This window comes from Papilio polytes, unplaced genomic scaffold (assembly GCF_000836215.1).
Source record: "Papilio polytes unplaced genomic scaffold, Ppol_1.0 DF824002.1, whole genome shotgun sequence".
NCBI lineage: Eukaryota > Metazoa > Arthropoda > Insecta > Lepidoptera > Papilionidae > Papilio > Papilio polytes.
In genome coordinates this window covers 397725-412939 of record NW_013525202.1, presented here as the reverse complement: position 1 = coordinate 412939, position 15215 = coordinate 397725, and the positions used below count along the sequence as shown (strand labels likewise).

General features: G+C 35.2%; 2 protein-coding genes across 2 annotated transcripts in view; one reads left to right on the top strand and one right to left on the bottom strand.

Annotated features, from left to right (window-relative positions):
* Positions 1-2499: 2499 nt before the first annotated feature.
* Positions 2500-15215, bottom strand: part of LOC106101254 (double-stranded RNA-specific editase Adar) — a 20268-nt gene continuing 7552 nt past the window's right edge. The window contains exons 11-14 of the mRNA XM_013280416.1: positions 6226-6376; positions 4421-4543; positions 3411-3503; positions 2500-2881 (exon numbers count right to left, since the gene is read on the bottom strand). Of these exons, the coding sequence (XP_013135870.1) occupies positions 2753-2881; positions 3411-3503; positions 4421-4543; positions 6226-6376 (496 nt within the window). The 3' untranslated portion in view covers positions 2500-2752. The remainder of the gene's footprint in view (positions 2882-3410; positions 3504-4420; positions 4544-6225; positions 6377-15215) is intronic.
* The window catches only part of LOC106101255 (pancreatic lipase-related protein 2-like), an 8153-nt gene continuing 717 nt past the window's right edge, over positions 7780-15215 (top strand). The window contains exons 1-7 of the mRNA XM_013280417.1: positions 7780-8112; positions 11065-11176; positions 11945-12093; positions 13392-13533; positions 14182-14267; positions 14641-14769; positions 15078-15188. Of these exons, the coding sequence (XP_013135871.1) occupies positions 8073-8112; positions 11065-11176; positions 11945-12093; positions 13392-13533; positions 14182-14267; positions 14641-14769; positions 15078-15188 (769 nt within the window). The 5' untranslated portion in view covers positions 7780-8072. The remainder of the gene's footprint in view (positions 8113-11064; positions 11177-11944; positions 12094-13391; positions 13534-14181; positions 14268-14640; positions 14770-15077; positions 15189-15215) is intronic.

The window sequence follows — 15215 nt, the reverse complement described above, 5'->3', positions numbered from 1 at the left end:
TATACCAAATTTCATCGAAATCCATTCAGCAGTTTAGGCTACAAACTAACAAACATCCATCTAAACTTTCGCATTTATCTATATACTTATACTATTATAATAAAGCGTAAACACACACTTCTTTGTTACCTAAGATGTCAGCAATTACACCATATTTTTGAATAATTCTTTTTTAATAAAAAGCCCTACACTTACGTCACGGTTTAGGTTATATATTTTCACATTAAACTTAGGGGGTAAATATTTTGGTTAACAACCCTAATGTGGGAAAGAGACCATAAGTTGTTGCCAACATCAAGGAAGCAAGATTGCCAAGGTCATGACATTTTGACATTTGCTATTGATAATTCGACAAATGTGAACAATAAAATGATTTTTTTATAACTTTATGCGGATGAAGTCGCATGGGAACAGCTAGTAATAGTATAAAGTATGATATTAAACCTAGTAATTTTAGTGCCTAATGGAGTCTAGGAATAAATAAAAGAAACTCAACACATTATACCATTTTATTTCAGAATTATAATTAAAAAAAGTAAACATTTTCTTCACAATATTGAAAACATCTTCAAACAATACAAAACGGAAATGCACTCGAATTTTACTAAAAAAAATCGTTTATTTTCAATCTTAAACAATACAATTGTACTTAAAATAATAATAAATAAAAAAATAATCAAAATAAACTGTTACGTTAAGGGCCAGTCCCACCAAATTGTAAATCATCTGATAATCCGTTTAAATGTGATGGAAATATCGGATTTTGTTCCTTGACAGTGACGTCATTAGTCAGAGCCGCTATCAGCACAGGGGCGGATACAGGAGGGGGTCATTACCTCCCTCCGACTGGTTGGTCAACAGCTTAACAAAATATATTTACATATTTTGTCAAGCTCTTGACTTAACCACGACTATCTGACAACCCCCCCCCCCTTGGCGCCAAAGCGGAATCCGCCATTTTATCAGCCAGTTGTGGGACATCCCTAAATATTTTACAATAAAACCGTTAACATCGAAGTTATATCAGTCCTAAAAACCTTTTTTTATGTTTCGCACGAGTTTAATTTTGTCGCTATAACGGATGTAACTGACGATGTTATCCGGCGCTCGTTATACAGTAATCCCCCCTATAACGCGGTTTGAACTGTATAACGCGTTTTAACCTCGTATAACACGTTATTTAAATAATTCAACAAATTTAATATTTATTATACTTATCCCATGTATAAATTTAATAAAATAATTTGATTTCAAAATACGACAAAAACTTACAATTAGTATAAGTTAATTGTGAACATTACGAATTAGAAATATCGCGTTATATGGAGGGAGTCGCGTTATACGGGGATATAAAACGTTATAGGGATACCGCGTTATAGGGAGGTATTACTGTATATTAATTTTTTAATTCATCTGTCACCTAAATAGGACAAAACCCAGCACGTATAGCATAATGCAGGCGTAAATACATACATACTATTGAAAGGATTTGGAGTTTTGGCGCGAAACGAGCTGTCACTTTGACAGCTGTCATCAATCGCTCAAAGAGTAGAGAATCGTATTAACGTAAGTACTTTTAACTTGAGATTATTTTAAATTGAGCTTTTTAACTAAGTAAATATTAAAAGGCTTTAACTGGAAGTGTTTTTTTTTTTAAATATTTAAATCTATCTACACTCTATACTAATATAATAAAGCGTAAACACATTTTTATATAGGATTTCGGAAATCACAGCACATTTAACAGGATTTTTATAAAATTGGACATATTTCTAGATAATTCTAATAGGAAAATATAATAATTTTGATCTTTGTATTCGTAATATTGGATATACTTTTTATTTTACTTTTAAATCTAATTTCTTAAGATTACTAAAATACGTAATTTATTTATTTGTACGTTGTTTTTATTAAACTTTGGTTTAACTTTTATATATGAGATCTTTATTATGCTAAGTTATTATTTAAAACTATCAGATGTGCTACGTTTTGAATATTTAATAATTTTTTCTTAGATTCAATTTCTCTCAGCATTTACTCGATTTCTATCTGCTTATTTAATTTTAGTTTTGATTGAGATTTACCGATGTTTTAATTTACATTTATAAGACGACCAAAAAGTTAATTTACATTTATTAGACGACCAAAATTTTAATTTACATTTTATTGTGCCTTATTTTAATTTATCTAACGACCAAAATTTAAATTTACACTTTATTGTGCCATATATTTATTTATGTAATGACCAAAATTTAAATTTACATTTATTACACGACCAAAATTTTAATTTACATTTTATTGTGCCTTATTTTAATTTATCTAACGACCAAAATTTTAATTTATATTAATTAGACGACCAAAACATTAATTTCCACTTTATTGTGCCATATTTTAATTTATCTAACGACCAAAATTTTAATGTACATTTACAACACGACCAAGATTTTAATTTACATTTATAATACGACCAAAACTTTAATTTACACTTTATTGTGCCATATTTTAATTTATGTAACGACCAAAATTTTAATTTAGAACACGACCAAAACTTTAATCTACATTTTAATTTACATTCAGTTGCTCTAAGTTTTAACTTAGATTTATCAACTAAACCATCTTCTATCCTAATTGTAATTAACTTTATTATCGATTTAAATAAGATTGTTTTAATATTTTGAATGCAACCACGTCCAAAGCCTCTCAATAGATTGTACGCTTGCACGATGTTACAAACGTATGGATTACTATCCGTCTAGGCGAACAGTGCTCTAGGATCTGGTTTCACGATATCGCATACAAAATGATCCTGTTCTATGGGTTTTTTTACCCAACGACCTAAGTTTGCTTTCTCAAAAGCTATTGTTAGACGTTCCTTTGCAGCCTGAAATGAGATTACGAGTTAGAGAATGAGGATTAAAGGTTTTTTTTTTACAATATAAGGTAGCAAACGAGCAAGCGGCTTGAATCCACCGGATTGGAAAGCGACCGCTGCCCATAGACATCCGCAATTGCAGTTGCCCTTAATCGACGGAGAAGCACGTGAAGATTATATTTCCCCTTCCTATGCGTCTCTCCCACCGTTAAATCCACTTTTCCTTCCCATCCTTTCCTTTTCAGCAAAGGTTGGAAAGGGAAAAGGACTAAAATTAGGCCTTACAGACACTTAACAGATTGTACGCGGAATTGGTCCCACTTCACGCCTGTCTTCTGTGTGGTCGTGGTATTAGATGTTAAAGCGGGTTATACCAGTGTTAAAGTTTGCCTTTTGATTACAATAGTCGTATACACGAGTATTAGGCAGATTTGTTTTTTTATTAAAATGATTTTACTTTTTTTACGTTTAATGAACTATAGAGTGTGGCTATAGAGTGTGTGTATTGCTTGTGTGAAATATTACAATATTAACAAACCTGGTATGTAGTACATATTTGTTTGGCCTCAAAATATTGCATATTGGCGATGTCCGCTGGGGGCTTGATTTCTTTGGGACCTTCGTCTGACTCCTAGAAAATTACACTATATAAGGCCCTTAGAAAACTTAGTAACAACTATACCAAGGGAACTACTATTGAAGGACTAAGTAAGGTCCTTCATTTAAGTGTATTACAGATCAGAGAAAAGGGGTGTTGGCGTCGTTTTCACTACGTTTTAATAGATGGCGCTGTGGCGAGACCGTCTTACACTGAACCGCGATGTTATGAGTGTCTCGCCACAGACCTAGTCGCCCACTAGTCGCGGGCTCTTTGGTGATTTGTCGTTTGTTCTTTGCGTTGTTATTGTGGTTGTCATTGCGGTGTAGAAGTAGTTTGTTTGTGAAGTTTGGTCGTTGGTCAAGTCCTGGGGTTCGAATTCGGAACCCAAGTTACGTAGGAAACAAAATAAGGGGCGTTTAAGAAATCACACAAAGGGCCTCCTTAAGTTTACTATTGAAGGACTTAATAAGACATTTAGTATCGCAACGAAGTTGGGGGGAAATGGACACTAAAGCAGGGCTTTTTAAGGGCCTTTTTTTAGTAATCATTATATATTACAACGCTTAGTAACTTAGTGTGTAATTTTAGCGTTAATGGACTCAAGGAGTTCCTTTGGTTTAGATCTTTAGCTCACGAGACTTAAGGCAAGTGCACTAAAGAAGGGCCTTTAAAGGGCCTTTTTTAGTAATCATTGAGTATTATGATGTTAGTAATTTCGTTAGTGAGTTACATTACTATTATAGGTCTCAATGGGTCCCGTACTTTAGATCACTAGCACACAAGTGGCTGGTGGCACTAAAGAAGGGCCTTGAAGGGCCTTCTTTAGTATTCAATGTAAAGTAACAGTAGTTTAATAAATTATTAAATAACTAAACGAGTCCTTTGATATCTTGCACTACAAAGGTTACTGAAAGGTACAAAAAGGGTCTTTTTTAGTAACCACTTACCTGCGGCAATAAGGGCAGCTTGGTGATGAGGTATTGCCAGCGAGCGAACATACTTTGCTTGCACAATAGCGACGGTTGGCCTGAATCCAGCTTTCCAGTGCTGGCATTGATCACTTCTGGCATCTAGTACATGTAAGACTTAGTACAAGTTGTTAGGTATTTCTATACAAGAATAAAAGCTAACTGGAATTTATAGTTTCACGGATGAATGCAATATTTCTTACACATTTCTTTTACAATCATCATTATAATCTCTCCTGCTTTATCCTACTCCCGTAGGGTCGGCGCACCGGGTTTTCGTCCTCCAAAGCATTCTATCATATGTCATCTCAGTCATCACTCCCTTTTTGATCATGTCACCTTTCACGCAATCCATCCATCTCTTTCTATGTTTACCTCTACCGATGTACCTCCACATTCATAACTAACGCCCGTCTTGTTACATGCGATTCATCCCTTCTCATAACATGCCCATACCACGCTAACCTTTTACTTCTTATTTTCTCAACCACTGGGGCTACTGTCAAACTTCCTCTAATATAGTATATTTTCTTAACAATATTAAAATTATTTAATTCAAATTTTACAATTTGACGACCATGTTTTAGTATGTAGTTAATTCGTGGCCTATTGTAGACGCTTATACATATTTAAATGTTATTTTAGTATTCGGTTGTAATCGAAAAACTATTATTTAGAATCTTTCCCAAAGTGGGCGTTAACCTTGAGGGCACTAGAGGTCTAGAGGGGTTAAAGGGCCTTTAAAATATTGTTTGGCAATGATTATTGTTAAAAAAAATATAAAAATTTGCATTATTGTTCTCTTTAATAAGAAAAGTCTTGTTTGAAATATAAATTTAAATTCTAGACTAGACATTGAGGTAAAAGTAAATGTGGGTATTACAAAATCTTTTTAAATTGGGGGTTACATATATTTTGGAATCATTTGACCAAACTATCGCACAACTGTTAGGATTATCGATTGTTTTACCAATTCAACTTTTTTTTTATAAACTATGAGATGGCAAACGAGCAAGCGGCCACCTGTATCCGCCAAAATGGGGAAGCGACCGCTGCCCATAGACATTTACAACAGCGGATGCGTTGCCTACCCTTAATCGACGGGGGAGACGCACATAAAGATGTTTCCCCTCCCTATGCGTCTCCTCCGCCGTCAAATCCACGTTCCCATCCCAACTTATTCTTATGAGAAAAAGGGTGAGAACGAAAAGAGATTAAAGTTAGGCCTCTGGCTCCACACTCATCAGACTGTACATGGAATTGCTTCCACTTCACGTCTGTCTGTGTGGTCGTGATATTGCGTAGAGCCCTACAGTGCGAAGATGTTAAAGCGGGCTCTACCACTGTTAAAAACTACTGCACAGCTAAAAATCGTGTAGTGTATACATATACGCTTATAGGAAAAGTACAAAACCTGTAAGATAGTCTAATTTGTTGTCTGTAAGTTGTCTCTGTTAAGATGTCTTAAAATTTAACTGTAGGGCTCTACGCAATACCACCACAGACAGGTGTCAAGTGGAAGCAATTCCACGTACAGTCTGATGAGTGTGGTGCCGGAGGCCTAATTTTAGTCCCTTTCTATTTCATCCTTTTCTTAAGAGGAAAGGATGGGAAGGAAAAGTGTATTTGACGGTGGAGACGCATATGAAGGGGAAATGTCCTCTTTATGTGCGTCTCCGTCAATGAAGGGTAGGCAACGCTGCAATTGCGGATGTTTGTGCAGCGGTCGCTTTACATTTCGGTGGATTCAGGCCTGCGAGTTTGCTATCTTATATTGAACTTACCTGAGAAGTGCAGCACCAACAGACGCTGATTGAAGGCGCTTTAGTCGCTGTACGGGCTTCAGTACTTGCAGCTCGAGCTAATTTTAACCTTTGCAGTCGATATGGCGGAGGCAAAGATGATATATAGTTTTCTATACGACCGCATATTGCCCTAAAAATCACATCTTACTTACTAATCTTACTAATGTAAACAAGCTGTGGCACACGACTTCGTCCGCGTGGTATTAGAAAACATACGACTGTATAAGTAACAAAAAGCTACGTATCCAGGAACCGGACATTTCTCGGGGATGAACTCCCATGTGTACTTCAGACTTTGTTTTATATCTGTGCCTTTCAATAAGATATGTTGAATCATTGCATAATGATCGAGTGAACATTAAAAAACTAAATTATTGAATCTCACGGGAACCGTAACTATTCCAGGGATAAAAAGTAGCCTATGTGTTCTTCCAGACTATGCTCAAAACCTATACCAAATCTCATGGAGATCTCCTCATCCGTTTAGGCTACAAACGCTAACAAACATCCATCCATCGTAACTTATCGATATATATGATGCAAAAGTTTAGATGGATGTTTGCAGAGTTTGTAGTCTAAACTGCTGAACGGATCTCGATGAAATTTGGCATAGTAGAGGATAGTCTGGAAGAACACAAAGGCGATTTATTTTTTGGTTTGAATTCCACACAGATGTAGTCGCGGGCGAAAGTTTTTTTTCTATAAAGGAAAACGGCCATCTGAAGTCGCCGAATTGGCGAAGCGATTGCCCTTAGACGTCCGTAATTGTAGATGCGTTGCTTTTAATATGAAGACGCATGTAAAGAGGATCTCCCTTTATAGGTCTCCTCCACTGTCAGATTCACTTTTCCTTTCCATCCCTTACTTATCAAGGGCCACCTTTGCTTATATAACTTTCTTTAGAAAGGGACTAAATTAAGGCCTTGGAGACTAAAATTATGCCTTGCACTTATCAAACAGTACGCGGAATTTCTTCCAATTCACACCTGTCTTTGTGTCGTGGTATTACGTGGGGACGATTTCGTTTAAAGATGTTAAGGGCTCTACCACTGTTAAAAGTTAATCTATTATAGTGTGTCTAAATAAGATGGATTAGTTTGATAAATGACGCATATGAAGTATCGAATTCAATTTGTATGAAAAATGCCGTACTTAGACAGGTATCGTAGTGACGAAACACGCAGCGAACAATTATGAACTGTCGATATTCGGTTTAAATAATTATCGAACTCAACTAAAATTATTATTTTCTTATTAACTAATTTAGAGGACAATTCTATTATTTATTATAGTGTAGAGAATTTAGCGATGACAGAAATAATGCGAAATCCAATTCGATTACGTACGGCTGTAGTAGTAATAAATATTTATTTACTCTCATTATTTGTTATGGTCATTATTAATCTGAGAAAACAGTGTTTTTTTTATTTTATTGATAACTTACAACTATAAATCTATCGATTCCAACTTCTATAAGAATAAAAATCGAAAATCGATAAGTTTCATGGCTGATTTTACACAACCCATCCCTACTGAATTTTAAATGAATTGTCAAACTAATCTATCTTATTTAGACAAACTAAGGGTTTGGAATAGTAGAAAGTATATGCCCCACTAAAATCTGTGCGTTTTGTATTACATGTTGCTGTAAGTTTGGATAGCATTATACATGTCTCAATCGATATCAAACATTCTCTTACTAACAGTGTAAGCAACTAGTTTAGTTATTTGATCGTAGGAAGTATTTTTACGCGCTTTCTGTCAATAAAATCTCTTCAAATTTAATAGTTTTTTATATATAAGTGTATATATTTTTGTGTTTAACAATGCAGTCTTTGCCTTTAGTTTGTTTCCTGTCTATTATACGTAAGTATCCAATGATTATTTACTAGTTATCCCGCGACTTCGTCCGCGTGAAGAAACATTTTATTACTAGCCTGTGTTGTAGTTGTTCTACATATGTGACACTCATCGAGAGCCGTTTTTTAAAGACAAACAATCGTCTGAACTAGGATTTATATTATTAGCTATCGCCCGCGACTCCGTCCGCGTTAAAAGAATAGGAAGTAGCCTGCCTTCCGAACTATCCTCTACATCTATGCCAAATTTCATCTAGATCCGTTCAGCAGTTTAGGCTACAAACTCTAACATCCATCCATCTAAACTTTCGCATTTATAATATTAGTAATAACTAAGTTTAGTAAGATTTATATGATTTATACATGTAATAAAATTGGAGTGTCTGTTTGTAATATGATTTCGCGAACATGTATTTTAGTTGCTGATAACAAAAATCGCATTTAACTTTTGTCTGTCTGTCTGCAAACCGCGTTTGTTCCGGGTAATCTCCGGAGCTGGGCAGATTTTGACTGGACTTTCACTAAAGGGTTGCTGACATAGACAGGCATATTATAGGCTTACTTTTATCTTAATACTAGCTGTTCTTGTGCGTCTTCACTCGCATGAAATTTTAAAAACTTTGATTTATTGTTTATATTTGTTAAATTCTTAATTTCAAATTTCAAAATACCTTACAGTAATTTTGCTTCCTTTATGTTGGAGGCAACTTATGGTCTCTTTCCCTTATTATGGTTTTTATCCAAAACATTTACCCCCTAAGTTTAATGTGAAAATATATAGCCCAAAGCGTGACGTAAGTGTAGGCCTTTTTATAAAAAAAATAATTATTCAAAAATATGCTGTAATTGCTGACACCTTAGGCAACAAAGTGTGTGTTTACGCTTTATTATAATAGTATAGATTGCGTGGACAAAATCGCGGGCAACAGCTAGTACATCTATATAATAGTAAGGAAAATAATGTAGTATGTATTCCAACTGATCAATTTTGTACCCGGATATTCATAGGTGTAGAATTTTCATCTTTATTTCTATGTACATAAGGTTGTATTTACATTAACTACTGAATACTTTCTTTACGCATAATCGTTAGAACATAACTATCGCATGTTTTAAATTATTACGTTACAATCGGAAATGAATACAAGTAATTAGTGCGTGGCTTATAACGGACTGTCGTCCGTAAACAATAAGTCCGCAAATTAAAAAAAGTAGCCTATGTTACTCACAGATAAATTACATTTCTAACGGTGAAAGAATTTTCAAAATCGGCCCAGTAGTTTTTACGTGAATCGAATACATACAATAAGCAAAGAAAGCAAAAATGACCCGAAATTTCGTCGCGCGATTTTGAGCTAAACTATTTAACTACGCCGTAGTCTTAGACTCCAAAAAATTAAACAAAAAAATGGGACCCACCTGCAAGTATTACCTTTCGGATAAAAATAGAATTATCAAAATCGGTCCAATAGCGGCGGAGTTATGCCGTAACACACATAAAAAAAACATATCGACGAATTGAGTACCTCCTTCTTTTGGGAAGTCGGTCAAAAAAATACAAATCTTTCCTCTTTATAATATTGGTATCTATACTATTATAATAAAGCGTAAACACACACTTCTTTGTTGCCTAACATGTCAGCAATTACAGCATATTTTTGAATAATCCTTTTTTTAATAAAGAGCTCTACACTTACACGCTTTAGGCTATATATTTTCACGACATTAAACTTAGGGAGTAAATATTTTGGATAAAAACCCTAATGTGGGAAAGAGACTATAAGTTGCTGCCAACATCAAGAAAGCAAGATTGCCAAGGTCATGTCATTTTGACATTTGCTATTGATAATTTGACAAATGTAGACAATAAAATAAAATTTTCATAATTTCACGCGAATGAAGCCGCATGGGAACAGCTAGTTCTTTAATAAAAAGCCATTTACGCTTTAGGCGCTATCACGCTATTAAACTTAGGGAGTAAATAAATCTCAAAGTAATACAATCTCATGCAATGTTTACGCTCCAAAGGATTGGTATTACGGTCGTTCATTTCGTAAACAAACATCGCACTACTTAACGGAACATTTAATGTTACTTAACATCAAATGCTTTAATATCTATATTGTTTCACTTAAGTTAGCTTTAGACAATAGCTGTTGCCCACGACTTCGTCCGCGTGGTAAAACAGACGAACTATGTAAATAACATGTCCCTCGGGAACCGGACATTTTTCGGGGATGAACCTTATCCCATGTGTACTCCAGACTTTGTTTTATATCTGTGCCTTTCAATAAGATATGTTGAACCGTTGCAGAATTATCGAGTAAACATCAAAATACAAAATTAATGAATCCCACAGGAACCGTAACTATTTCCGGGATGAAAAGTAGCCTATGTGTTCTTCCAGACTATCCTCTACATCTGTACCAAATTCCATCAAAATCTGTTCACGTTTAGGCTACATACTCTAGCAAACATCCATCCATCCATCTAAACTTTCGTATTTATAATATTAGTATGAAGTAGATAACAGCGACTGTTGCAATATCTTTATCTATACGCTAGCTTTTGCCCGCGACTTCGCGTGAAATTTGAAAGTTCAAAACTTACGTTCGCACGTTTTTTTCAACCTATTACCAAAAGTATTAACTTAGTAATCTACGTAACAGAAATCTACCGATGCAAGATTCCAAATTTCTAAGCCTTATTGTTTGTGTTTGCGATATCTTCTAAACTATAAGTCCAATTTAAATACTGTAAAGGACAATTTTATTCTACACTAGCTTTCGCCCGCGACTACGTTCGCGTGGAATTAAAAAAACAAATAGCCTATGTCTTCCAGACTATCCTCTACATCTATACCAAATTTCATCGAGATCCGTTCAGTCGTTTAGGCTACAAACTAACAAACATCCATCTAAACTTTCGCATTTATAATATTAGTACTACTTTCTTTCAGATCCACCGGAAATTCAGTTTGAAAACGCAGTTCTGCAGGCATCGCCCGTTGACAAATCCAAATGTCCGTATGTCAGACAAACTCATGATATACAATTCCAATTATTTACCAGGTAAGAACATGGTATTTTAGTTAAGAGTAGGAAACCATCAGGGGAGGGGATCATGACCCCCCTCCCATGAGCTGGTTGGTAATATGTAAATATATTTTGTCAAACTCTTGACAAATTACACTTTCACATCGAAGTCGCGAGCTTCAGCTAGCCTATGCTAATATTATAAAGAGGAAAGATTTGTATTTTAGTATTTATTGAAATAACTCAAAAACTACTGGGAAAATTTCAAAAATTCTTCCACCATTAAAAAGTTACGTTATCACTGAATAACATAGGCTAGATTTTGTACTATATTTAAATTTCACGTGGAACCGCGAACAACTAGTCTATACTCATATTATAAAAAAATTGTATTTTTGTATGTATTGAAATAACTCAAAAATTACTGGGCCGATTTCAAAAATTCTTCCACCATTACAAAGCTACGTTATCAGTGAGTAACATAGGCTAGATTTTGTACTACTTTTTTTATTACACGTGGACGAAATCGCAAGCAACATCTAGTCTATACTAGGGTTATAAAGAAGAAAGATTTGTATTTTTGTATTTATTGAAATAACTCAAAAACTACTGGGTCGATTTCAAAAATTCTTCCACCATTAAAAAGCTACGTTACTGAGTAACATAGGCTATGTTTATTACATTTTTTTTAACGAAAACACAAGCAATAGTTTTAATTATACAGTTTTCAATAAATAATCCATAGATTGCACATATAATAATGGGTTCTGAGTTGACAACCCCTGTGATTAACATTTTTTTTAGGCACAACCCCATAGTATATCAAGAATTAGTTTTAAACGACGATGAACAACTATTCGCATCCAATATCAACTTTAATGATCCGACTGTAATTTATTTCCACGCTTTTATGGAGCAAGCTACGGATGGATCCGCTTTAGTTGTCAGAGAAGGTAAAAATCTATCTCATCATCTCCCCTGCCTTATCCTACTCCCGTAGTGTCGGTGCACCGGGTTTTCGTCCTCCAAATAACTATCTTCCGTCATATGTCATAACTCCCTTCTTAATCATGTCCCTTTTACGCAATCCATCCATCTCTTTCTAGGTCTACCTCTGTAATAAAGTACAAACTTTGTTATGTAGTCACAATATGGTATGGGCATGTTATGAGAAGGGATGAATCGCATGTAACAAGTAACAAGACGGACGTTAGTTATGAATGTGGAGGTACACCGGTAGAGGTAGACATAGAAAGAGATGGATGGATTGTGTGTAAGGTGACATGATCAAGAAGGGAGTGATGACTGAGATGACGGATTATAGAGTGCTTTGGAGGGGGAAAACCCAGTGCGCCGACCCTACGGGAGTAGGATAAGGCAGGGGAGATTATGACACACACACTTTGTTATGTAGTCAGAGTATATTTTTGGATAATTCTTTCTTTAATAAAAGCCCTCTACTTACGTTACGCTTTAGGCTATATATTTTCACGCCATTAAATTTATGGGGTAAATATTTTGGATAAAAACCCTAATGTGGGAAAGAGACCATAAGTTGTTGCCAACATCAAGGAAGCAAGGTTTGTCATGTTATGTCATTTTGACATTTGCTATTGATAATTTGACATATGTAGACAATAAAATAAAGTTTTTATAATTTCAAACGGATGAAGCCGCACAGGAACAGCTAGTTAAAATACAAAACTAAATTCAATTCCTATTTTTTTAAACATAAATTGGCAAAAGAGCAAGCCTTGAAATCGCTAAAATGGCGAAGCGACAGCTTCCTATAGACATATGCCTCACATTTAATCAACGGATGGTATACGTCTCCATAAAATACACTTTCCCTTCCTATCCTTTCCAAGTTGGTAAGGGAAAGGGATCTCATCATCATCACCAGCTCACTATACGTCCCCACCGAGGGGCTCGGAGCCTACCGTAAGTTAGGGTGACTAGGACATAGTCAACCACGCTGCACTGCGGGTTGGTTGACTTCACACATATCTTTGAATTACTTCACCGATATGTGCAGACATCACGATGTGTTCCTTCACCGTAAGAACGTCGCGTCGGGTAAATTATGTACATATGAAAATTCGAAAAATCAAAATCACATTGGTACAGCGGGATTCGAACCCAAGATCTGTAGCTTACAAGTCTGAACCATTGACATTAAGCCTTCGGGAAACATACGGAATTACTTCCACTTCACGCTTATCTTCTGTGTTAATGTTTCTACCATTTTCAGCGTATATGCAACGTGGCGATACAAATTTAATAATAGTAGAGGCCCAACGTTTAGAAGCAGGCCCTTGGTATTTCACCGCGGCTGAAAATACTTGGTACATCGGACGTTATGCTGCTAATTTTATTGATTATTTAGTATCAAGGTGAGTTGAGCCGACTATAGTTTACGGAATATATCTATACAATTATAATAAAGCGTAAACACACACTTCTTTGTTGCCTAAGATGTCAGCAATTACAGCATATTTTTGAAAAACTCTTTTCTTAATAAAAAGCCCTTCACTTACGTCACGCTTTAGGCATATTTTCACGCCAATAAAGTTAGGAGGTAAATATTTTGAGTAAAGGCCCTAATGTGGGAAAGATACCATAAGTTGCTGCCAACATCAAGGAAGCAAGATTGTCAAGGTCATGTCATGTCATTTTGACATTTGCTATTGATAATTTGTCAAATGTAAACGATAAAATAAAATTTTTATAATTTCATGCGGATGAAGCCGCACGGTAACATCTAGTATATAATAAAATTGGAGTGTCTGTAATATCAAAAGAGAATTCCATTTTTCGGAAAGATGTATTTGCGTTGCTGAAAACGAAAATCGCATTTATTTTTTGTCTGTCTGTCCGCAAGCCGGGTTAGTTCCGGGTAATCTCCGCAGCTGGGCCGATTTCGACCGGACTTTAAAGGGTAGCTGACATGGATAGTCATATAGGCTACTATTTTATCTTAATATTGCGCGGACGAGGTCGCAGGCAAGGGTTAGTTTTTTAAATTCCTTTAATGATTTCAGAGGTTTAAATCTATCTAAAACCCACTTTGTGGGACACAGTTTAGGCGCCCAGTCGGCCGGAGTCGCTGGAGCTTCGTTAAAATCAGGTAAGAGATCGTTTTTTTATATTTTTTTTTTATTTTTTTCATCTATACTAATAAAGCGTAAATACACTTCTTCGCGTAGGATCTCATTCATAGCATATTTTTGAATAACTCTTTAATAAAAAGCCCTACACTTACATGCCTTAGGCTATATATTTTCACGCTACTAAACTTAGAGGGTACAAAATTTGAAAAAAAGACCTTCATAAAGGGAAAGGGACTATAAACTACAAGATGCCAACATTAAGAATGCAAGATTATTAGTAACGGAAATTTGACATTTGCAATTGAAAATTTGACAAATTTAAACAATACAATAGTTTTTTTGTAATCCCATGCGGATGGATGTATGGATAAAGGATATTTCTGTATCTAGGTCTCGTAGCCAGGATAACCGGGTTAGATCCAGCGCTTCCTTTATTTGATAAACTACCCTTGAAGCAAAGATTAGATTCATCGGACGCTGAATTCGTCGATATCATACATACGGACTCCGGGATTTTTGGTAAATATTGAAATTATTTAAATAGCTTGAATTTGTTATTTATATTTGAAAAGGTTAAAAATTAGATAATGCGGATAAAACAGTAACTACGACTAAAAATTGAAAACAACGCCATCTAGTGTATGAGGCGACATTTTTCATGTTTATTTTACTAATATTATAAATATGAAAGTTTAGATCGATGTTTCCATCTCGAGGATTTGGCATAAATATAGAGGGTAGTCTGAAAAAACGCAGGCTACATACTTTTGTTTTTTTACACGCGGACAGAGTCGCGGGCGAAAGCTGATTATTAGTTTTATTTATAGGATTCCCAGGACCAATAGGACATGCGGATTTCTATCCAAATGGTGGGAAAAGTCCTCAACCTGGATGTAACTTAGAAGTGGTTCTGCCTCAACAACTATTGTTAAATAAATGTAAGTAATTCAACTAAGATAGGACAT